Below are 24,328 nucleotides of genomic sequence, written 5' to 3'. Positions count from 1 at the left end.
AACTTGAGTACTCTCTCTCTTTTCGTCTCTTGTATTTACTAATAGTAAGGTATTTAGGACAATTATTTATACCTTAATTCTAGATTCCTACTCATTCAAATTCTGTATCAGGTAATGTTTTACAATGCCTGATTGTACAACAAAATACCTTCCTTTACGTTTTAAATCCGTCTGTTAATTTTGTAACGATTTAGTAGGTACGGGTAAGTTGTAGTACCGGTCTTACTTGGTGCTTACCATTGTCCAGTTTAAGCTTCAGGTATTCTAAACTATAGCTGTGGTATCAACATTCAATTCATAAAGGTAACAAGTACTCTTAGAGACGATTTGTGATACTGGATTGGTAAGCTACAGGTAAAATATGTATGTAAGTAAGTAGCATATACATAGAGCAGATAGAGGGACATGACTGTGATAGGTACCTATCACAGTCTGTCACTTTTGGTAAAATAAGTCTTGGTACAATATTTTTTGCTGTAGCTGGCCTTCATTGCATATTATTTTTATAAATAAATCTAATTGACAAAATTATATTTCGAGCAAATAAATTACCGCCACTGTCACTTTTCACATAAATAACTTTTCAAGGGCTCAACATTAATGCCTAAAGCTTAATTTACTAACTGCGTTTTTATTTAATTTTTTTAATTAGTTTAATTGCGTAAGAATTTTATAAGAGTTTAGTTAGTACTGTGGCCTTCGATACTTACCCAGTAGATAAGTTAAAGCTGTTTAGTATTTGTAACTTTAACGGCAGGAAACTCGAAATAAATTGTCATTACTCGGTCACTTTATTGAAGTGAGCACACTATTCCGTAATTTATTAATTGGTTTATGAACTATGTTAGACGAAATCAAGTGGTACCTACCTAATGTATTTTTCTTAGAATATAATTAATTAGACAGTAAGTGTAGGTATACTTACAATTTGTAATAATTTCCAAAATAAAGAACAATTTTTTACATTTCTTCGATATTTTCAGAATTCATTATAGAATCACTAAGTTTCATAATGCAATTTAAAATTCAATAAGTGGAAAATTGAGTACCTAAATTTAATAAATCCTGTTGACCGTAAACTGTTCTCATCCTTTTTATTGCAAGGTTTTTTTTATTCTCAGTATGAAATATAGACATTAATATGACTAGACACGTCCGTTTTCCTCATAAATGCGGTCGTAATAAAAAATCAGCGATGTTTGTTGGTTGACAAATGTAATAAATGATAAACTCAGTTTATCTTTACGGCAAAAAAAATCGTGACCTACTTACATTCAGTAGTCGTTCTTGACAATTTTGATAATTTTATTTGTAAAACTATGTATAAACACCATAAGAAGAAATGTTGAGTGTTTAAAATTTATTGGTCCATCAAAAAAATCGTCTGCAATATTTTGTGAAAAGCTTTTAAGTGCCTAAGTTTTATTTAATCTATACTATACCATCTATCATAATACAACAAAGATTAAACATTTTTGTTTATACCCTTAGGGGTCCAAAACTACTGAGCCGATTGAAAAATTAATTCACTCTTGTCGGGTGACATATAGGTCATCAGTCAAGAGACGCGGGTGAAACCGCGGGAAAACGGCTAATTAGATATAATTAGGCGGCATGCACTTAAAAGCTAACAAAATAAACAATCCAAGTACATCAAACTTTGCTCCGTCTTCAATCACACAAAAACAATAGAGCATCTACGAGTACATATTCATGCGAACTGTATTTCCCAAGGCGAGCCCTTGATACCAAAGTTACGCCTTTTATACATGTTCCAATGCGTATTTTATATAGGGTTGCCACTTCAACCTGTCAAATAGAACCGGCCTTGTATAGCGTTCAATGTATTTCCGCGGTTTGTGAGATGTTTTCAAGGATGCTAGTGACATAACAATGCGATTAATGAGTTGACCTGTCTTTTGAGATTTATCGCGTTGAGTGGAGTAATTAAAGGAGGTATAATGAGTCGAGGCTATCGATTTTTATTTAAAGATTTTTCCTTACTGCAACTGAGACGTATTTTACGCAGAGCGACTGCTTATATGATAGGCTATATTTGGCAGATTAGTTGTCATTATACGTTCCGATCTATCAACTGGTTTCATACCGGAGGAAACATTAAAATTAAAATGTCATATTTTTTGCCAATGACCATAAAAACAGACTTTACCAAAATACAATTGATGGTAAACGGAAAATGAAAAACCATGTTTTGAACTAATTACCGTGACTCGAATGACGTCACATTTCAATAGTATAGTTTACGACATTAACTCTACAATAGTGGTCAAACATTGTCCTTTAATAACGTCTGTCAGTCATTTGTTTCATGAATCATTCTGTAAATTTGGAATAATGTTGTTCGTCATTTGTCTTCTAGCTTACCTCCACAGTTTTTGTTAAACATTAAAGTTATTGTTTTGTCGCGATTTTCGGAACTTGTTACCGTAAATCAAAAAAAATATAGCCTATGTTACTCGGGAATAGGGTAGCTTCCCAACGGTGAAAGAATTTTCCATTTTCTTCAGTAGTTCCAGAGCCTTTGGGGTAGATACGAAGAAAAGTATTTTTCCTCTACGGTATCCAAGTGAAAATAAATATCGAATTATGGATAAAAATAATTAATAAATAATTATTGAAAGAATTACCTAAGTATAACTTATAATAGAATATTTACTCTTTTATTCTTATTTTCCTCTTGCAGGTATGCTGAAAGATATTTCTTTAGAAATGAGCACTACCTTTGTAAATTCTTTCATTCTGTAATTTATCTTTATTTATTGTGTTCGTACAAAAATGTGTAAATAAATAGAAGTATAGATTTTCATCGACTTATATGCTAATGCATGAAATTATTACCATCTAGAAATATTATTTTATCACCAAGAACTATTAAATAAATCGAATACTCTGTGTCAAACAAAACTATTACACAGGATAAGTATTAAGGTGTGAAACTAAACTAATAATTTTAGTCTTACATTATAGCATGCATGTTCAAAAGCCCTACAACGATGGTTTTATTGATAACCTAGTTTGACTTAAACTTATTGCCAAACGTTTTCTAACTCGATTACTCCGCCTAACCACCTGCAAACGCATAAAATATTACCTAAGCCCAATACTTAAAATGAAATTAAACGATTAAACCAATTTAAATATAGATAACTATAAAACAAAATGTCAACTGGTTTGGTCTGATTGATCAATCCGTTTCGAGTTTTTAGGCCTCACTGATCAATCTTTAGCGATTATTTCGCATATGACTTACGACATTGCATATCCATAAGAGTACTCGCAGACTAAAAACTTTTAGTTGGCCGATATTTTTGATCGGGTGCTTGATAAATAAATATGAAGATGAATGGTAGTACGCGCATAACAACGATCCGGTATTTGGCCAGTATCAAACCGCCTAAAAACTTTGATTAAATTCACGATTTTTTTTTCAACCATCGGGCCAATTGGCGGTCCACTTTTAAGTCTGCAGTGTGCTGGTACTCGAAACGTCAAAAATGTATCGAATATTTCATTTTAGTCAATCTATTACTGGTTTGTCCTTAAAAGAAAAAAATATTCGTTAAGTTACATAATGATTGAAAGCTCACCAATTTAGATTTATTACATAAATCGTGATCGATGGATATCGATCTATCTTTGGAAGTGTTTAATTAGTCTATTCACCTTTGCACGAGGGAAAAACAGCGAGTTTGTAGGTTAGTTTATTAACGAGTCTATATAACTCTATGTAACAACGCTAATACAGATTGAATTATTTTGAAGTAAGCTGAAAAGTTTTTTTGAACGCTTGAGCTACTGGATTGATTTGAAAAAATAATTATTAGATAGATACCCTACCTTATTGAAGATGGCTACTTAACGTGAGCGGAGTAGTTCACATGGAACGCGGGTGAAACCTCTGACGAAACCTACAACATATGCACCTATTAAAATTTTCTTAACTGTTAACTGTCTTTATTTTTGAAAGAACATACCTTGCTCTTACATTTATCATCACATACCACCTTCACAACATCTAACCGACTTACCGAAGCATAAACAACGCCAATGACATTGCGACTAATTGCAGCCTAATCAGTGTGAAAGGGTAATATGGACCCCCTTGACAGACAATACCAACCTTATGCCTTTCGAAATAAGGTTCATAACGGTTATAATTTATGCGCATATTGACATTAGGTGTGAATTGAGCTCGTTCTGTCATTATCTTACACGCTTAAGTGTCTGTATGAGATTTAAGGCATAAGTGTTACATATAGTTTATTGGTGTTTAGAACTGAATTTATGAGGGTCGAAATGGTGTGTATTAAATTTTAAAGGATTTTAGTTATGATCGTTTTGGTGCAGTGTAACGTGTAACTTATCAAACAGGTAAAAGGTTTTAGGTATGATTTAGTCATACAATTCAAGGCAATGTAAATAGATTTGAAATCATGTTATAATGTAAATACAAATAGCGTATTCCTCTTATGTGAATAAAATTACAAATCATATTTTACTAGCTTCTGAAATAGTTTTCACTCGCTTCCTACTTACTACCAAAACTATTGCGTGCACACGGATAAAAGGTTGCCTACAGCGTTCCTCGATAGAAAAGTTTTCTTACAGAAAAAAAATCGAACAGAATCAGTAGTTTCTAAGATTAGCAGTTTAATCAAACAAACATACAAATAATCCCTTCAGTTTTATAATATTAGTAATTAAATAGGTGGGCTCAGTAACCTAACTACATCTCTAAATGGTTTTATGTAATTTAGAAATAGGCTTTGTAGCAAGTTGAGACCTTTTCTTACGTCACCACTTATATCACAGAGCTTAGAATACTAGGCCAGTTTCATGACTATTATTAAATGAATGTAGGTAAACTATTAGTTCTGATATGTGGAGTACATTAGACCAGTCCAATTATTATTAATAACATAACACTATGCTTGTCAACGGATGCAATAAAAGAACATGTAAATGGGACAACTTTTGATACAATTTATATTAAACGTAGGTATAATTGAATGTCAGGTACAAGTAGGCTAGTTTCTTATGTTATAATATGTACAGTAATAATTGCGTAAATACGTGCCTATTACATTTTCAAACTGAAAATGACGTGATAGAAGAGTATGGAAGAAAAAAATTGCAGCGCCGACCCTACATAAAATTGGGATAAGCACAGGAGGACGATGATGATAAGATTTTCAGACTATAGGTAGTTTGTTATTAAGATTTCATTTTATTACCTACAAAAAAAATGTCTGTGTATATACCTACCGTTACTTTTTTAGTTTGCCATGGATCTTAGAATATAACACAAGATTCCACAGAGAAACTTAACCTGAGTTGTATGCTACAGTTTTTGAATGAAAATATGTATATTGGAAATCCGACCATTATTTCCGCAAATTATAAAACTAAAGAAAACTTTCGGATTCAATTTTCCGACATTGGTGAACCGTGCCTTACAATTAGACACCTACATAACCTGCACAACTGTATAACATATAATATTACCAATATTACGTCTTACAGTTACCACAACAGCTCTACATATCAAAAGGGCAGTTGCTCAGGGCGCGGTCATTATTGTGCTCTTGCGCATAAAGCCTTTGATTTATGTTCGTATGAATATGCATTGTTGTAATGCACGGACCCTTTTGTCACGCAATCTTGCACTATATATGAGATACAATGTGTTTAGGTTCTGATATAATTGTTTATTAATAGAAATAATGACAGTATTAAAATAACGCCTTTATTTCTGTAAACTTAAATAAAAAATTGTCATGCAATGTTTTCTCATAAGGTAGGTATGTGGGAAGAAATCAAAAAAGGTTTGTAAAAAAAGTAATGGTAGCAGTTACGAAAAACCAATTAAACATTTATACATAGATGAGACAAAAATGGCAGCCTAGTCATTAAAAATATTGAAATAAAAAAAACATGTCTTTAAATTATCGATGTCAAATACGCAATGTCAAAAAAACTCACGTGTGGGAATGTCGGCCATAATTGCGTAACAACCCATAAAACGAAATAAAACAACACTTGCCTCCTATAGCGACTCTTGCGCAGACTTGCACAACTGTAAGGACCGTAAATTGTACGATTTATTGACGTTTATTTACCCTATATCTGTCAGGCTATTGACACAATTTTATCTTAATAAAGCTGTCAAATAAATTGAGACTCAAAACCTGTCTACTTGACATGACTTTGATATGTTAAGTATGAAACTTAAAAGCTTTGAGGATTTCACCCACATGTATGTTGCCGAACTTATTTCTACGGCCTACATCAAATCATATTATTTTGACCATAAATATTGTGACATTACACAATCATCATTTCATATTTAGGTCAAACCTCCTTTGCCATCAACCAAAGACAAAACTTTGCCACGCAAAGGCAACAACCCGTTATGCCAACATCAAACCTTGATTTACCACACCTTAAGTTAAAGTTAAAATTAAAATTATAAAATCTAAATATTCTGACAGGTCCACTTGCCCGGATAATAAAGGCCGTTCAGTAAATAAAAACAGCCCACAAATGAACTAGATAAGTTCAGAATTCAATGTCGGCTATACTAATGGAGGTAGTTGTTCGTGACTGGTTTAATCAACCTTTCACTGATCCTTGCGTTAAATTTAAGTTTATCTGCACATGATTTGCATACACCGTGAGTATGTGGGGTGCAATTAATCTTAGCGAACTTATTGAAAATTTTAATTGAGGTATCAGTTCGCAGTGATTTGTGGCAGACATATTCTTGAGTCTTTAAATTGATTGGCGCCACAAGGATTTCCAAGGCGGATATTATTGTGTCTTATAATTTAACGTGATAGTTTATTATTAATTTTAACGTATTAATCTATGGTTTTGTAACAGTAACGTGACTGATTGATTGGCAGGACTCCGGTGCATTGGGTTACAGCACGTGTTTAATTAATGATCCTTCTTCTTAATCGTTAATATGTACAAATTAATTAACTGTTAAAATACTCAACAAACTAACTTTAATTATTTAAAACTAATCTTCACGAGTATGAACAGTTTAAATGCAATATATTTCAAATTTTATTTAAACCCTGCTGTCAGTACCAGTACGAGTGGTATTATGTCTTAGTTTAACTTTTAGCTTATAGTCGCGTACAGCAAAATATGTAAAATCTTTCACACCATATCTTTTGTCATCTGTTTATATCCTTCGGGTGCTACAAAGGATTCTTTTGAAAAAGCCTATACCTTCAGGATTCAGTAACGCTATGCCAGGTAGCGTTCAGCTACAATTAGTATCGTCACATGTTTGTAACAGTATCTGCGCCTGCGCACGCTACCCGTGTCAAATTACTCTTACACCTCACTTCACTGAATATTTCCACTTCCAATAGTAAATATCTTAAAATAATAATAATAGCTGTTGTCGATTTTTAATAGGATTCGAGATATTAAAAAGAAATAGAACCGAAGCGCTATTTGCTAAATGCATTCCATACCTATTAATGCATTCAATAACCCAAATCTGTCACCCAAAAACAGTTACAAATTGACGAGATCAAATTATTATATAGCGTGATAATGATCCTTTTCCTATATTTTTTCTAACCCACGTGTTTAACTTCCTATGCAACCCACTTACGAAATACCAAAAGTGTGTAGATACTTGACGTAAAAATATTCATATGCTTTTCTAACACACTTCACTCGCTCATTGAGGACTAAGTTACATTTCGCAAACGTTCATTTCACATGTAAAACTTTTCTAATAACGACAATTAAGAACCTTATTAGGCCCTCAGTTCACAGATGTTGTCATTAAAGGAAGCACTTACTAACATTCGTTCAGTTTTCTTTTTAAAACAAAAGGCGTGTCGCCATCTTCTTTGCAGTTACGATAGACAACAGATGAGGCAAAAACTTGAAAAGTATTGGGAAATACAAGTATAAAATACTATATTTTCATGTAAAATATGCCGTAAATCTAGTGCCTGGATTTTTAGCAAAGCTTTATGAAATTAGTTCAACTACTTTGGAGGTAACTTTTATTTATTTAAAACTTTATGCACAAGTTTATAACAATGGCGGACTTAACGCCCTAGGCATTTTCTCCCAGTCTATCTTTGGGTGGTAGAGAAATAGCAGTGGTAGGTGCAAATTTTTTAGAAACACAAACTTTTCGAACAATTATTTCATGGTATTTAGATGTAAGAAGTAGTAAGAATTAGATCTCTTCCTTACTGCAGATGGTAGAATGCGGAAAACCGGCCAATAAAAGCGAAAGGATGGTTGTAAAACCATTTATCTTCTAGTATCGATCTAAGATTCGCACCCATTCGCACCAATATAGATATACCTACTAAACTTAGACAAGTTAATCTATTTTATCTACAGGAGTTATCTCTCTGAACACATTTAAACCGTAAACTAAACTAGGTACTTGTTCCTGATAGCGGTTACGTGTTACAAGCCCGTAACGTCTTTATCATTTATTTGTCGTTTTTTCTCTAAGATAACAAATATACACTGCGTTTCAGATGGCACGTTAAACTGTAGGTCCCGGCCGTCATTGAACATCCTTGGCAGTCGTTACGGGTAGTCAGAAGCCAGTAAGTCTGACACCAGTCTAACCAAGGGGTATCGGATTGCCCGGGTAACTGGGTTGAGGAGGTCAGATAGGCAGTCGCTTCTTGTAAAGCACTGGTACTCAGCTGAATCCGGTTAGACTGGAAGCCTACTCCAACATAAGTAGTTGGGAAAAGGCTCGGAGGATGATGAACAAATATACACTGTGTTTCAGGTAACCTATCAACCATATGACACTAGATACTTTATTGGAATTTACAGAACTAGTAAAAGTTAATTCACAAGTTTTACGGATACTAAAGGAACGTTTATCGTATCCTTTCAAAAGGCTTGACATATGACGATACCACACGTCGTCATGATGTCATAGGCACAATTATTTACGGTAAATGCGACACATAAATATTTGAGGAATCTGCGTGAAACCATGTAAGGTCTAAGAGGAAAATATCGTGAGAAAAGCCTTGCCTTCCTTAGCGGCAAAGAGCAAAGGCTCTGGCAAAAAAACTACAAAATGTGGCTATGTTGTATGACATTAAATTGATAGCACACCTGTATTCATGTATACCATTACATTCTCATAAAAAATATGGTGATACATAGTACTCTTTTCAAAGATAATTACTTTGGTTTTTCGGAAAAATCAGCGATACTGACTGTTTGGTTACAGAATATACTATTTTTATGACGTTCTGACGTATAAATTCACTGTGTAATATTCCAATTATTATGTAAGAAAGCTGATTGCGAATTATATGCAAATATAAATCTGCACATCACGCAAAGAATGAGACTATACCGGTTGTCACCGCGCGCTTTCTGCATTCCAAACTCAAAAGTTGACATACCTGTCAAAATTGACAATGGCCAATACATATCGGGCGCCCTTGACCCAATCTGTCACGCCAAGGTCAATAGTCTATGAATCATTCTGACATTCACGAACGAATGAGATTGCAAACTCGCTCACATGATAAACGTATGTAATGTCTTAACAATGCGATATTTAATCTTGATAACTTTTACAAATAAGGGTCTGGTTTGATATTTTTGCAACTGGATTATTATTTGTAATTTAGATTTGATCTAAGTACATAAAACAGTCAAACTGTTTTAGTGTCTGGATTTTTAATTTTTCAGAATCCTATAACTAGATGGGCGATTAGGTATTTATTTAACTTATTTAGACACACAGACATATTTTTTAAAATGCAATGCTACAATCATTAAAAGAAGTCATTAATTAAATCTTAACTAAACCAGACTAAACTATCTCCAAATCAATTAACATAAGTTCTAAATGAGGCCCAAACTGGCCCAGTCAGTAACTAGCGCAAGTATGCAAGACAGAAGCAAGTTGGTGGCGCCTTGTGACATTGACAAGTCAACTAGAACGCCCACTGGACATCTACGCTCGGTTACTGTAATCGCTCCATACGTTATGCTTACACTGTACGGCGAAAAGTATTGGCAGTGGTAAAGCTTTTCTTTTAAAAAGCTCCGACTGGAGCGAGACATTAAAATGAAAATGCTTTTCGATATTTGATTTACGCTAATAATATACCTCTAAGTCCTAAGTAATTTTTGATGACTTTGATTAACTGCGAAAGTGTTTAAAACGCATATACAAGATATCAATTATTTGGGCGTACCTATGTATATTTTAGTATAACTATGGGAATTTCGATACAGGTGTGGGATCAAAACAACAACTAAAACAGCTTTTGAAGGATATTGTTATCAATATTGTTGTTTTAAGAAGTAAATAATAGCTCCAGGGGTAGGCCAATTAAGTTTTATAGCAGTGTTTTATATAAAACGCAGAATTTATAATGATAATTTAGGACACACACCCACAATAACACCTAAAAATAATAATTATAAGAAGGTCAAACAAACTCTAAATTCTATCACACACACTTGACTTCCTACATTCTATCAACAAAACTTATCACTTACTTTCCTACCACGTTACTTAACACGAACCTATATTTTTAACTCCTTAGATAACTAAGAAAGCGAATCTAGATCGTAATCACTAGCGAAAGGTAACAGCCAATGAAAGGAAAACCATGATTATATCTTGTAATCTTATGTACTATTGTTATTGAACTGTGATAGGTAAAAAGACGACTTTATCAAGGAAATCGCAATTATTTTTGTTAAACCAAATAGTGTTAGAAAAATTAATCGATCTTCATCTTCGGTGCGAAGCTACGTGAGTGAGATTTTTTGTTTATAGATATGAGTGTGAATTGTAGGTAGGTACCTAATCATCATCATCATCATTCTGCCCGTATGCCATGTTTTCTTCTTCGTTATAAATGAGTATTTTAATGAAAGGATTATTTTACATCCAACAGTGATAATAATTCCCTCAGATGGCTCTCCCGATATAAGGTAAGCGTCAAAATTTCTCCCAAGACACCTAAAAATAAACGAAATAATCCAACTCAAAAATGAAGGTCTGCTTTTCATTTTGCAGTCGGTTAAAAATAACCCGACATAATTATGTCATATTTCATGTATGATCTCATCGAAATATTACCCTTACATTAACCGTGGCCTTTTTAAATCATATTTCCGACGTATCGACTTTTACGTAACAAGTAATTAGCCTCAATTATTGGAACAGAATTTAATTATAAACTTATCGATTCGTACGTGCCTGACGATTCAGAATATAAAATTAGGAAGCTTTTAGAATAATCGTGCATTTTATAGTTCAATCGTGCATTTAATTCGTGTTCAGTCTGATTCTTTATTTCCTAAGTAATTATATATTATCGGTAGTCATTAAATGCACTCAGTGTTTATGATTTTAAATTATCGAAATGTTTGATCTAAATGTCACATTATTGTAATTCATATTTGTAGCATTGTAATTGGTCTAAAACCTTCCTGATTTTCTCTTGTCTTTTGTGCGTCAATCACTTGTTCTATTTTTAATTGAAAATGCCAGTGTAGCAGACAGTCCGTAGGTAAACATTTTATTTTAATTAGGTTACGCTAAAACATTTGTGCACAATAATATTCAGAATTACGTTAGTACATGTTAACATCTTTAATTGACAGATAAATTCATTGAAGCTTCGAAATGGACGCGAAGTACAAGACCACTGCAGACGGACGAACCAAATAAAGAATTTCAAACTTGGAACTGCTAATTGGTTTTAAGAGGAAATACTCATTCATACATAAATGGCCAGTATGCCACCATGAACTTTGCATGTAACTGGCCACATTTAAAGAAAATTATCACACCTTCTTCGGCTCAACCTTTGCACAGGTGATCCAAAAAGTATGCATGCAATCAGTCAAGTTTTTAAGATAATGTAACACCGATCCGATTATGGTTCACAGTAATTTTTTACACAAGGAATTATATTTAATGCCTCATCCATAAATGTACTTTTATATTTTTCCTGGTAATCAGTTTTGCGATCTGAACATTTTATCCGGTAAATCAGTTGTTGTGTGTCGAAAGCATTATTTTACACAAGCTAACTCTCATCTGATAATTCTCAAGATTAATGCAGCTTTCCGCTTTCCAAATAATTTTGGGGAAAGCCACAAGGGTTCTTCTATTCAAGAAAATCCAAAGTAACCAGAAAATATTAATTTTAGTAAGTGATTTTTGACCTATGAGGCTTGTGTCAGAAACTACCATCCTTTGGCAAAACGTTTCCTTCCATCAATATTATCTATTTTGACTTGAAAGCCCTTTCCTCCATTTGTTTTCTTTGTCCCACTTGGATATTCCATAGTACCCCAATAAGTCCGCATCATTGCAGATGCAGTTTGCAGCCCACAGTCCCGAGGTCGCGGACGTGAGAACGCACTCGTTTGCATGACGTCACCCTGCCCGTCAACACCAACAGATTTAAGGTGACGTTTCCATGCAATGTGCAAAAAAAATACGCAAAAATGTGACAATAAATGGTGACGATGACCTATTGTTTTAGAGGTAAGCAACTGTGTTATTATGAAAGAGATTAATAACTGTTACATTTCTAATAGAAAGTTGCACAATCCCTAATTACATAGCAAATATGTAACAAATGTTACATGCGGATACGATCAAAGAGGATTAGATCACATTTGAAATATAATATCGGTACAGACACGCAGGAAGATTATCTGATTCCGTAAAGAGATGCCACCTTAACTTGCTAACCAGTTTCAACGTAATGCTGGTAACACCGTGCTCCAAATACAAGAGTAATTTCACTGAAAACGTGTTGCGTAAGGTCAAGTCGGCCATATCACTTGACAGGTCAATCAGGTTATTTTTGAAACTGTTTACAAAGGCTGTTCGAGAACTTGGGTTACTTTTTCTTATGTCAGATGGTGTAATAAATAAATAAATTGGGGATTTTGTAATTTTGTAGCTGATCTTTTGCTGTTTGAATATAGGACATTAAAGGATATTTAATATGCTTGTTAGAGGGGCTTTTGATATCTGCCAGATAGGAACAGTGACAGTTCTGGGGTCCAAAAAATAGGAACAAAAAATCCGGGAGAAATAGAATAAAATACATTCTGTGGCTGAAAAATTGCAATGAATTGGATAACATTTCATATGTCAAACCTATATTATTTCGTCATTTCGCTAATTTGAGACATTTACAATACCACCACGATTAATAAGCAATGTATGCAACAATTTCGTCTATTCAAAGATGATATAATTGTTATCCGCAGCAACGTCAGCCAGCATCATCTACAAACAACAAATGACAGCAGTAACTCCCGCTGTCATGTCAGATAATAACAAATATGAGTCAACCATCTCATAATCCTAAACAAATCATAAACATGAAGTGTCCTACCACAATGATATCATGTCATCTAACCATTAATATTCATTAGTTACACATAACACTAACCGTGGGAACAAATATAATTTAATATTCAGCAAGGGCCACACCTAATCTAGACCAGTGTAGAACCTTTTTGCAAGTTTCCGCTTAGAGTTGAGCTTTATGGTTTTCCTCTATTAAAATTTATAGAACGTGTCGTGTTCGCGCCTTTTTGGACTCGCACTTAGTTCGAAATTAGAATGCAGTTTTGCTTTTTTGATGTTGTTTTTTAGCATTGATTTATTTTATGTAATGTGTACTTCTTTTTACTTCGACAAATTATGTCTAGACCGCACTGCTATTAACCACTCATGGAGTTCCTAATAAATATATTTCGTAACATAACGAAGGAAGCAATCTCGAAAATAATAATATGTTCTTACAAAACCGTCCAGATATAAACGTTTGAAAAAAGAAAGTAGTTTGTAGGTACGATCTTAAAAATCACGAAGGAAAATCGTGAAGGAGGATATCGGATGTTCACATAAAGCACGCTCCACTTCCCAAACCTTAGTTAACAAGTCCGACAATTAGCGTGTGATTACGAAACAATGAGCTCTCAGTACTCACACATTTGTACTGCTCGTAGACTTTCTTCACCTCGCGAATACGACTCACTCGTCATTCTAACAAAAGAATACATTTCCACCTCATCAATATGGGCAACAGGACTCGGAAGCGCTACTTAACGAATCGGTAAAAAGTAATTAGCTCTATGTAATACTTTGACGTTTCTACACGTGTTTAGATTTGTTAATGAAAAGTTTTGTAAGACCTTGCAGATAAGACTCCGTAACTTACCTTATCAACTTCGGACACTCTCAGTATAATTTTCAGTCTAGGATTGGTCTTCTTGTAGTCCTTCAGCAGAGCTTCGAGCTTATCGGCTCTCGCGTCGCCCGCGTAAACGAGATGTGTACACTCGGAAAATCCGTCGATAGCGCGCGCGCTTTCCACGTAGCAGACGAGGCGGGCGGCGCCGGCGCCTGCGCTCTCGACGCCCGACAGCACCGCGGCCGCGGCGACGAGTACTAACCAGAGCCACATGATTTAAAAAATCAAACTGTCATTCCGAACGCGTCTTATTTTGAAAATTCGAATTATGAGTTTGGAAGCGCGTTGGTCGTATCGTTAGCACAGTACGAGTGGCGGAGTGGCGCAGGCCGGCCGCAGTCATAGGCGCCCCCGCCCTGGCACCGCGGTGGCAGCAAGGTCGCGCGCTCACTGCGAGCCCGCGGGACGGCGCGCCGGCTATGCGTTACGTGCCACTCGTCACCGGTATGCCGGCGTGTGTCATATTACAATGACTGATGGAGGCTCAGCTTAACGGCCTGTCAGAACAATGCATAAATCTTCTGTAAACTGTCCGCTACTATGATATTGCTACTTGTGATAAGAGTTATTTATGGCTTTTGAATGATTTCATCGTTCAAGCGTCAAAATTAACAATTACAGTAAAGTTACAATAATTCATTGAAGACCCAACCAATTGAAGGAGTAATCAATAGATACTGAAACTGTCTGAAAACTGTCAAAACGGAAAAAGTACGTAGAGCAAGACATTTGGATAAAGGATTTGGCTTCCTACGAAAAAAACCGCAATACTTGGTCCTACAGAGTAGGTACCAACATTCATTCATAACGGCCAAAAATTAATTACACACATTTATTAAGTAGGTACAATAGATTCACGGAAAACAAAACATAAGTATACGAAGAACATCTATTGTTTTACTTGTCAATGTTTCCGTATAACTTGAGAATAAGTAACTTTGTACCACGGAGTAAGAAAAGATGAGCGGAGATGCCATAATGCAGGTAGGTCAGGCGCCTTCTTCTAGGTCAAACAGGTACGATGGGCATTAACAAAATGATCAGTTAAGAGTGCACTAATGAGGCGTTCGGGTTCTTTGAGACATTTGTCAACAATTTTTGGTATTCACAAAAAATGGTCGAGTCCAAACAAAGCGTATAAGGGCCAAGACAGTAACGTTTCCCATCTCCTGCATTTTGGCGCGCTAGTTTCTTAGGAGATTTTTCGTTATGGTACCTCCGCTAGTCATTTTGTTCTCTATGATTTGTTCCGAAGTTCGGCCATTGTTCGAAATAAGGTAGATACCCGTACCTACCTACGTTTTGCATCTGCGTAATATCTAACACGAAATCTGATATACACGATGTATAATAAATTAATTGTTTGTATATCGCAATTTGTATTACAATCGTAGTACTACGTATTAATTATAGTTTATGGAATCGGTGAAGTGTGAGCGGAATTTTCATAGGCGAAGTTAGACTCTGACTATTTACTTTATGACATATTTGACTGAATATATACTTTTTGACTGACTGAAATATTTTTGTTCACAGAATCACACACTGACAAGATCCTATTAATTTAAAAAAGCAATTAACATGATCTCAGTTTTCTCAAATATCATCTGTTTCAAGTGATCTATGAATAGACTGTTATAATCAGTTCCAATGATCTAGATAAAATCAGCTCTGATGAATGGATCGGAAATCACACAGCGAGTCATAAAAAGCTCGTTAAGCTCGAATTTATGTTCCACATGAAATATATATTAGCAACTATGAGTCAGTTAGATACATACATACTGGATTTCGTAATTTAGGTAGGTAGTTGTCATTTTAATATCGGTAACATAGGAGAACCTTAAACCATAGTGTTCCCAGTTGCGTCTTTTGGTAGCTATATTATGTCCTTCTTGGCTGATCTCCTCATAGGAGAACGTGACCGACGTTGACTACATAATTATGTGACAGCAGAATTTGAAATATTTATATCTTTCTAACATATTCCTCCAGGATAGTTCATATGTTTGTGTTAATACAATAGAAATATATGGGGATAGGAATTGATAGGATTTTTTTTTCCTCAAAAATATTTTCTTTATTTTATTTTTATTTTATTCAGAAAGGAACTCCAACAAAGGATACTTACACATTACATGCATTATTATAAAAAGTTATTTAAAGATTTGTGCTCCTTCAGTTATAGGAGAACACATCATGCATACAACAACATCATCTTTTTAATCTTTACATTACTTACCAAAAATAGCAAGTGTAACCAAACCTTTTAATGTAGGTATTACCAACCAAAAAGTTAATAAAAAGGAACTCCTAAACAACAACAGTTCCGTTCCGATCATATCTATAACCCTGACATTAGTGGTGCGCCTGAGCAATGATACAAAGTCTATGCTTCACCTGCCGAGTGCTGCTCAATCACTGTGTGATCTAAATACTTTGAAAAAAGAACAGGATATTAGTTATTAAAGGTATTACCTGTGGTATTACTGTGATCTAACCGCTTGCAGAAAATGTACCTATGTAGAATAGTTGAGAACCATTTAACGAAACCTTTATGTAAAAATTATCTTTTAATTTAGAATCATGAGTTTTCTTACATGCGAATCCACTCGAAATTGTTTCTCTTGTACCTTAAACTGGGTACTTACTTACTTTTCAATTAGAAGGTAGGAATCATCGAATGAACCCTGCCGCTATAGAACTAAACTCCACGTAGCTACTTCTCGAGCTATCGAAAGATTTACCACAACCCTGGTACCGCGGTACCAAAGGCTAAAAGTACAAAATTCTCCAGAAGGAACAAAGGTGTTTTTAGTTACTAGTCATTTGATGATTTCCCACCAAAAAAAGGTGCAACACTCTGTCAAAATCAACAGCTATAAACTTGCACACAGCACTTTAAATTCAGCAAAAGTAATCCCTTTTTTATTGCAATGACATTATTACCAATAATAATGCAATAAACTGTCCCTCGGCGCAAGAGTGCAATAAATAAGTATGTGTTGCGATGTTGGTAGTCTGTAGTTTTGGCAAAATGCCATCACGCTTGCGCTTGAACTGACCATAAGAATTAATCCATATTACACATCCAGGATGCTTCAAATCAAAACTATGTTTTTTTGCAAAATATTGTAAATACTTTTACTATTTACTAAAATTAAATACTTTTTTAGGAAAATGTTTGCTTTGGGTATCCCCAAAACGGCCAAATCGATTATGTTAACATTTTCACTGTAAGAAGAAGTTAAAATGTTTCAAGTTTCGCTCTAAAATGTATACTGTATATCATCATCATCATCAGCCTATCGCAGTCCACTGCTGGACATAGGCCTCTCCAAGTGCACGCCACTGAGATCTATTTTCGGCTTCTGTATACTTAGGTATGTAACTGACTTAATCATGTAGAAACATGTTTAGTAGTAATAGCTTGGATACCAACTAAGAATTACCTACTTCAAATATATATCCTCATAGATTGACGTAAAAGTTACGATAACCATGATTCAGCATTTCACTTTGGAAAGTGAAAAATAAAACAAACGCTATCGAGATCTGAAAAAACCTACAATGATATGCAAAAAAAATTACAAATTTCCAGGAAAATGCAACAAATAAGTACTTACGTGGGCTTACTCGTATAATATATACTTATTTGTGTTATCAAATCCTATGGAATTTTTATTTTATTTATAAATAAACTGCTGAGCTGTAATGAGATGGTGTATCCTACATGTTGGGACAGTCGCGAGCAAAAATCCGATACAGGAAGAGTAAAAATCTTTACTCATTAAGTGATGTGTACCAGAGGAAAAAATATATGCGCATGTAGTGTTAGTTGTGCTTCTAAATTATTATGTATACAAAAGTTTATTTCAAAAAAAAAAAAATAACGAAATAATCCTAAAAATAATACTTTATCATATACTTTGAAAAATAATAAGAAAACCCAACACAAACAACTAGCTAAAACCTAAAACAATAATAAGTAGGCCAATACTTATGGCATTGCCTGTAATCTAAAACATACTTATCAATTTTGCCTTTGGCAGCATGACGCGGAACTATTTTAACCGCTGCAGTTAACTGCCCTTGATAACACTCCTATATTTGCCATCACGACAAGCCCAAATTATTGGTAATGCACTCAACACGAGGTTTTTATCACAATCAGTGTTGTTATCCTTTTAATTATGCATAAACATCTTATTTGTAATGACTCATCAAATTAACTTAATTAACATAATTATTATTTAATCGTCAACGTTACGTCTTTTCCCTCCAATAAATAGGTATAGGTAAGTTTATATATCCGTACCTGATACCTACTTTCGCCAAGTCCTGATGATTTTAGAAGAAAAAAAAAGTAAATAGTGCTTGAATAAAAAAAAAATCTAGGTACATCGACATTTAGAACCTCCTCTTTTTGGGAATTCTTTTAAAAAACGACTGCGTGATTTTGAAAACTGTAAAGAAACTGTCTTGTTTATATCTGTGGCGGCTTGTTATTAGCAACTGAATTATATTTTTTGTTACCTATTCTGTTATTCGTCTGTAAGCCTTCTTAAAATTAATAAAACAACATAATAAATAAATAAATTAAGATACCGACAGTAGTGTACTTATACTAAAATGAGCCAGAAACAGCCTGTGGACACAAACACATCCCATTTATGCAATCCACCATATTTTATGTCGGCTGCGAAGTAAACGAAACACGTAGCCACCCAGTCTGCTTTGCCACACACTCTGATTGTAATGTTGGTCACTCGAATAAACAGATTAAAATATACAAATCTTCTGCTTTCATGCTTACCTGTAACTCTCACGTTTATTTACAAATACATATACAGTTTGTCCCAGCAGTTTCACAACTATACCTAACTACTACATACAACCGGATAAAATGTGGACTTCCTCCATAAATAAATAGGCTATACCTACTTAAAACATCTACAAACCCTGTTTCCTATTTAGTTACTCTGTGTAGAAGAAAACGAATCAATCCATTGCTCAACACACTAAAAGGACAAACCAATAAATATTCTTTCATAATTCAAGAACTGAGTGAAGATAATCCTTTGAATAATGATTTTCTCTTGATGGAGAGTGCCTGTAAATATGCAGAGGTCGCATTTTTTCCATTATCGAAGAGAGACACGGATTCAGGATTGTAAAAGGTCAGAATGGCATGATGAGTTTTATTTTCTCCTAAGAATACGTACCTAACTATGTACGGAAATCCTACTCTCTGTTTTGTTCTATCCGAAAATATACGTATCTATAGTGTGTGAGTAAAGTTTAATTAAATATAAATACGTGAATCAGTCCCGACATTCCGAAGACACCATAACATAACCTACCAACTCATTTTGAAGTAGGCACAACACAGCTGTGTAGATAGGATAATCTCGATCGAATCTTATCGCAATGACGATGACGCGACAAAACGCGAAACTAGATACGGGATAACGGAAAATAATACAATTGCCATCAGTTCGGTTCACACAAAACTTGCAAAATGTCGTTTTCAGGCAAAAGATACCGAAGAGTCCGCTCCGAAAATATTGAAGAATTAGTTAACGCGAGCGGTGAGTGATATCTTTATGTGTGTTAGTTTTTGTGAATGTGTGAGTGTGTATATGCATTTTACGGAAAAACGTTTTTTTTTCTTTTTTTGCAACGGACTTTGACCTGACATAGTTTAGTGTAGTGATTTTTTAAGTGTACTTAGTGACCTTATCAAGCAATTGAATCTCTTGACAGGAAATAGTGTATTACAATACAGTCACGTATCTATGTTTATCTGAAAAATGTCTGTTTATCACAGTAAATCCATGGAGATAGTTGTTTATCAATACGAAGCTGTTTCTATTAGTTATAGTTAGCTATGTTTTTATTTTAAAGCAATGTCTTTTCATACATATTTAACATTGCTTCGGGTTTTCACAAGTATCGCTTAAATAGCGTTCTTGAAAACGTTAATTACCGTAATATTTTAAATTTTAAAACAATTGCAAGCTGCCGAATTCTCGGAAAGTCAAAATTAACCTAAATAATATTTCGTGAGTAAGTAGGTGGTTGAAATGAGATCCGTTTATGATTTCATTCATGGACCGTGAGACTATGACTAATATACAACCTCTGTAGGCCTGTTTTGCATGACACCTACTGAAATCAACAGTTCTTGGTATCGAATAAGCATAGTAAGATTGAAGTAAAGTGAATTACAATGTAGATACTTATTGCTTCATATAATTTTGGAGACCCATGGCTATACTATTAAGAAGAGAATCATCAATAATTACCTTTTCTTTCATACAGGTAATCATTTCAAAACCTTAATACTTTCAGTGCTTAGCACCAGATATATTGCTTGAACAATAATAAAATTCCTCCGTGGGCCTAGAACCCTCCCCCTAGAAATCTAGATTATGTGAAATATTTAAAACATGTGGACATAAGCTGGTATTTGTCATCTTTATTATAGACCGTTACTAGTAACTCAAGTTATAACATAAATATCTAAATCCTTGATCTCTTTCTGGTCGTGTCGGATTGCCGTCCCATCGGGTTATAAGAGTGAAGGAATAGGGAGTGATCTGTATCTGCGCACATGCTCGTGCACTATAATATGTCCTGCGCAGCTAGCTGATCTCCTTACATGAGAACAGCCGCCGTGGCCGAAATCGGCCGTGGACGCCATTATCTAAAACCTATTTCTCATTCCCAGACACAAATGAGAACCTAATACGGATGCTACAGAGCAACGCCCCAATCTTCTGCTTCACCCGCATAGATGAGAACACGTTCAACTTCACCCTGGAGATGCAGAACAGGACCATGACGCATGACTTCAAGCTGGGAGAGCCACATGAGATGGAGAGAAGAGACGGCTCAAAGGTATGTGGAACTTAAAGTAAAATACTATATACAAAATATATATAAACATAAAACATATATAATACATGTGGTTTTTTTCAAAACAAAATCAAAAGTCATTTATTCAAATTAGTCTGCAAAACAGCACTTTTCGAACGTCAGAAATCTACAAAAGACAGCCCCCAAAACGCCCACCCTTCACTACTTCCTGTGTTTTTGCTGGGAAGAAGAAGTTGCTCAACAAACTCCCCAGCAAAGCGTTTTTCACTATTCGCTATACGCGTCTGTAACTATTCCTTCACACGGTGGTATTTATAATCCTCGATCGATGCAATGGGTGTTAAATATTTGAATTAATTGATTTGATCTGCCGATGCATGCATACTTTAAGTATCTAACGGACAGTTTTTGCAAAGATGTTTCACTTTTTCATAAGCAAACAGTTGGTAAAACAGATTAAATTACTTATTTAAAAGAAAACTGAAGGAAAGCTCTATTAAAATAGTGCATTTGAAAAAAAAAACTATTTAAACCACTTTCGGAGCTGTTTTTTATTTATTTTATCAATATCATGAAACATTTTATTTTTCTAGGTTAAAATCACATACACGTTGGAAGGCGAGAACGTTTTGAAACAAGTCATCATACCTAAAGACGGCGGCAGAGTTGCATACTTCAGGCGAGAATTCGGCGAAAATGAAGTTAAAATGGTAAGTTAAAAAACTAATATAAAAGATTTTCTTATATCCTCATCATAAAAAAGGTCTGTTACAAAAATACCAAATCGCTTTCCATTAACCATACGTAACCTCCTTTAGTGAAAATTCAAACAATGAATTCGTCAACACTGGCCATAAGACGTCAAAAAATAATCGGATGCCATATTCGATTTATTTTTAATTTTTATTTCTCTTTGAGAAAATGGCTTCACATAATTTTTTTCAGCAAAATCGGCCAGTAATATAATTTTAGTCAAGGAAATAGAAACTCTTTTTATTTATCATTGTTTTAATATGTGTAAATTGAGGTTTTATTCACATAGTTTACTTTGCTCAATTGCTTATTCTATAATATTAGTTAGAACATGTATCTAGGTCTAAAATTACATAAGTAGCCTAGTCATACTAAAGCCTAGTTAACTAGATATAACAGCATTCACAATAACGTAACAACAATCTCTGAACATCGTGTTAGCACCTAAATTCTTAAGGCGCGCAAGATTGCGTCTAATCTCATAATAATTAATTGGTCCGGAATCATTCAGGCATTATAATTGGCTAGACTAGACGATACGTAATATGTAATGCTACTAGTTAACTGTAGTCAAATGATTACAGTCTTATTACTAGCTATAAGAAGATAGATATGTCATTATTTAAGAAGGCGTAGATAGAAACGTGACTAACGTGTCTATGGTAATTTTCTGTATTTGAGTGATTGAAGTAGTTTGTTTCATGCATTTTGAATTAATATACAAAAGCATGTACATAATCATTATACACTTTTATGTATTTTAATTGTTACCTCGTTAGTGTAGACTTTGGTGTGTTGAATTGTTCCTCATAATACTTTCTTTGACATTGACAAATCTTTCGACAAAATGTAATTTTCTTTTTTCTTTACAGATAATCAAAATGGAAGGCACAGACGTTGAAGGTGTAGTTTATTATGAAGAAGTCAAGTGAACATGTGTAAATTAAAATGTTTCATTCAGAAATGTATTTATTAATGTTAAGTTCAAATAAAATTATTCTTAAGTTAATTCAATGTTTCATTTTCACTCTCAGATATTCACTGAGAACATATTTTGATTATAATTTTAACATTACATATATAATCTTACCAAAACGAGCTCACATTAGCATAATTACTTCACAGCTAAGTAAGCCACGCCCACTTCTATTGTCTATGCACGATAACTAGGCTGTATGCATAGACATAATATTAGTAAACAGGACTGCGCATATAAACCCAAAAAACGAGCCGAGTGAAACAGTTAGTACGGAGGCTGTCTGTCCCTTTCTAATAGGGTGACTATGAGATTAAGCTATGTGAGACAAATCCGAATTTGCTAAGATTATTAAACACAGATTAGTATTGAAGTTTTAACTTACGCAGTTTGAGACCTTAAGATACTAATAAAGGCTTTTCATAATTAGCGGAAATTAGCAGTATAAAAGCAGGAAGATTCGAAGTGAAGACTGTTTTTTTTTGTATTTCTACTTCATATATAGACTGCTGAGCCATTTATGTCGCCTTTCTTCATTTTTTGGGAAGCTATAACAATAGTACAACAGTTTTAAAATCCATCACCCATATTTTGACTCGTTACAAGAATTCATGGGCACCCTAGTTGTTTGGTTTACGAAAATGTTATTATTAGCTAACCTGTGGAACGATATATTGCAACCACCATAGGATTCACTTTTGCAAGTAGAAACGCAACACTTTTCACCATTTTAATAGTTTAAATTGATTTACTACAAAAAAATATAAACACAATTTTAAATGCCGATTACGCGCCAAGAATGATCAGGGTTACCGCTAGAAAATAAAAAAAAGCAAAATAAAAATTTATGTTGTTTATGTTTTAATAATAAATACGAATAAATTAATGCGATTTTTATTAATTTGTTGACTTACAATGGTTAAAATAAGATAAAAATATAAGTGATTCAATTGTTTTTTGGGAAGACAAAACTTTTGATCACAACATTTTTTTATGCTGGCAAGGTGTTAGAAAGAGACAAACAGCCTCCGTTCGAACTATCCCTCTCGGCTCGGATTTGCCTCTGTGTATTATGCAACCAATTTAGTACCTTATTGCGTTAGAATAGAGTTCATTTTCGTAAATATATATTTTGAGCGTGCGCAATCTTGTTTAGTAATATTATATCTATGGCTGTATGAAACTGTAACACGACTGAGTTGCATATCTAAGAGATATGCAAGTTTGTCGATGCAAATGATTTGTGGCTCAATTTGTCTTATTCATGATGATTGACGCTTGATTAAATGCAAATGGATAATTTCTAACTGCGTACTTCTTGGAAAACAATGAGGATTGTCTGTGTTTAGCAATGGACGTCTTTTGGCAGAGATTATAATGAAGCATGTAAATAATAACTTTCAGCCAACGCTTTCATTTTCCT

At 34.2% G+C, this 24,328-nt stretch overlaps 2 protein-coding genes across 2 annotated transcripts in view; one reads left to right on the top strand and one right to left on the bottom strand.

The window, feature by feature from the left end:
- Positions 1–14,675, bottom strand: part of LOC110372044 (uncharacterized) — a 29,110-nt gene extending 14,435 nt beyond the window's left edge. The window contains exon 1 of the mRNA XM_064037602.1: positions 14,262–14,675. Within this exon, the coding sequence (XP_063893672.1) occupies positions 14,262–14,507 (246 nt within the window). The 5' untranslated portion in view covers positions 14,508–14,675. The remainder of the gene's footprint in view (positions 1–14,261) is intronic.
- A 5,050-nt stretch (positions 14,676–19,725) lies between these two features.
- Positions 19,726–22,936, top strand: LOC110372061 (fatty acid-binding protein, liver). Its single transcript, XM_021328580.3, has 4 exons — positions 19,726–19,885; positions 21,028–21,197; positions 21,770–21,886; positions 22,802–22,936. The coding sequence occupies exons 1-4, from the start codon at positions 19,816–19,818 to the stop codon at positions 22,859–22,861; spliced, it is 417 nt and encodes a 138-aa protein (XP_021184255.3). The 5' UTR covers positions 19,726–19,815; the 3' UTR covers positions 22,862–22,936.
- Positions 22,937–24,328: the final 1,392 nt, after the last annotated feature.

Source organism: Helicoverpa armigera, chromosome 2, assembly GCF_030705265.1.
Source record: "Helicoverpa armigera isolate CAAS_96S chromosome 2, ASM3070526v1, whole genome shotgun sequence".
Taxonomy (NCBI): domain Eukaryota; kingdom Metazoa; phylum Arthropoda; class Insecta; order Lepidoptera; family Noctuidae; genus Helicoverpa; species Helicoverpa armigera.
This window is presented reverse-complemented; position numbering and strand designations above follow the sequence as displayed.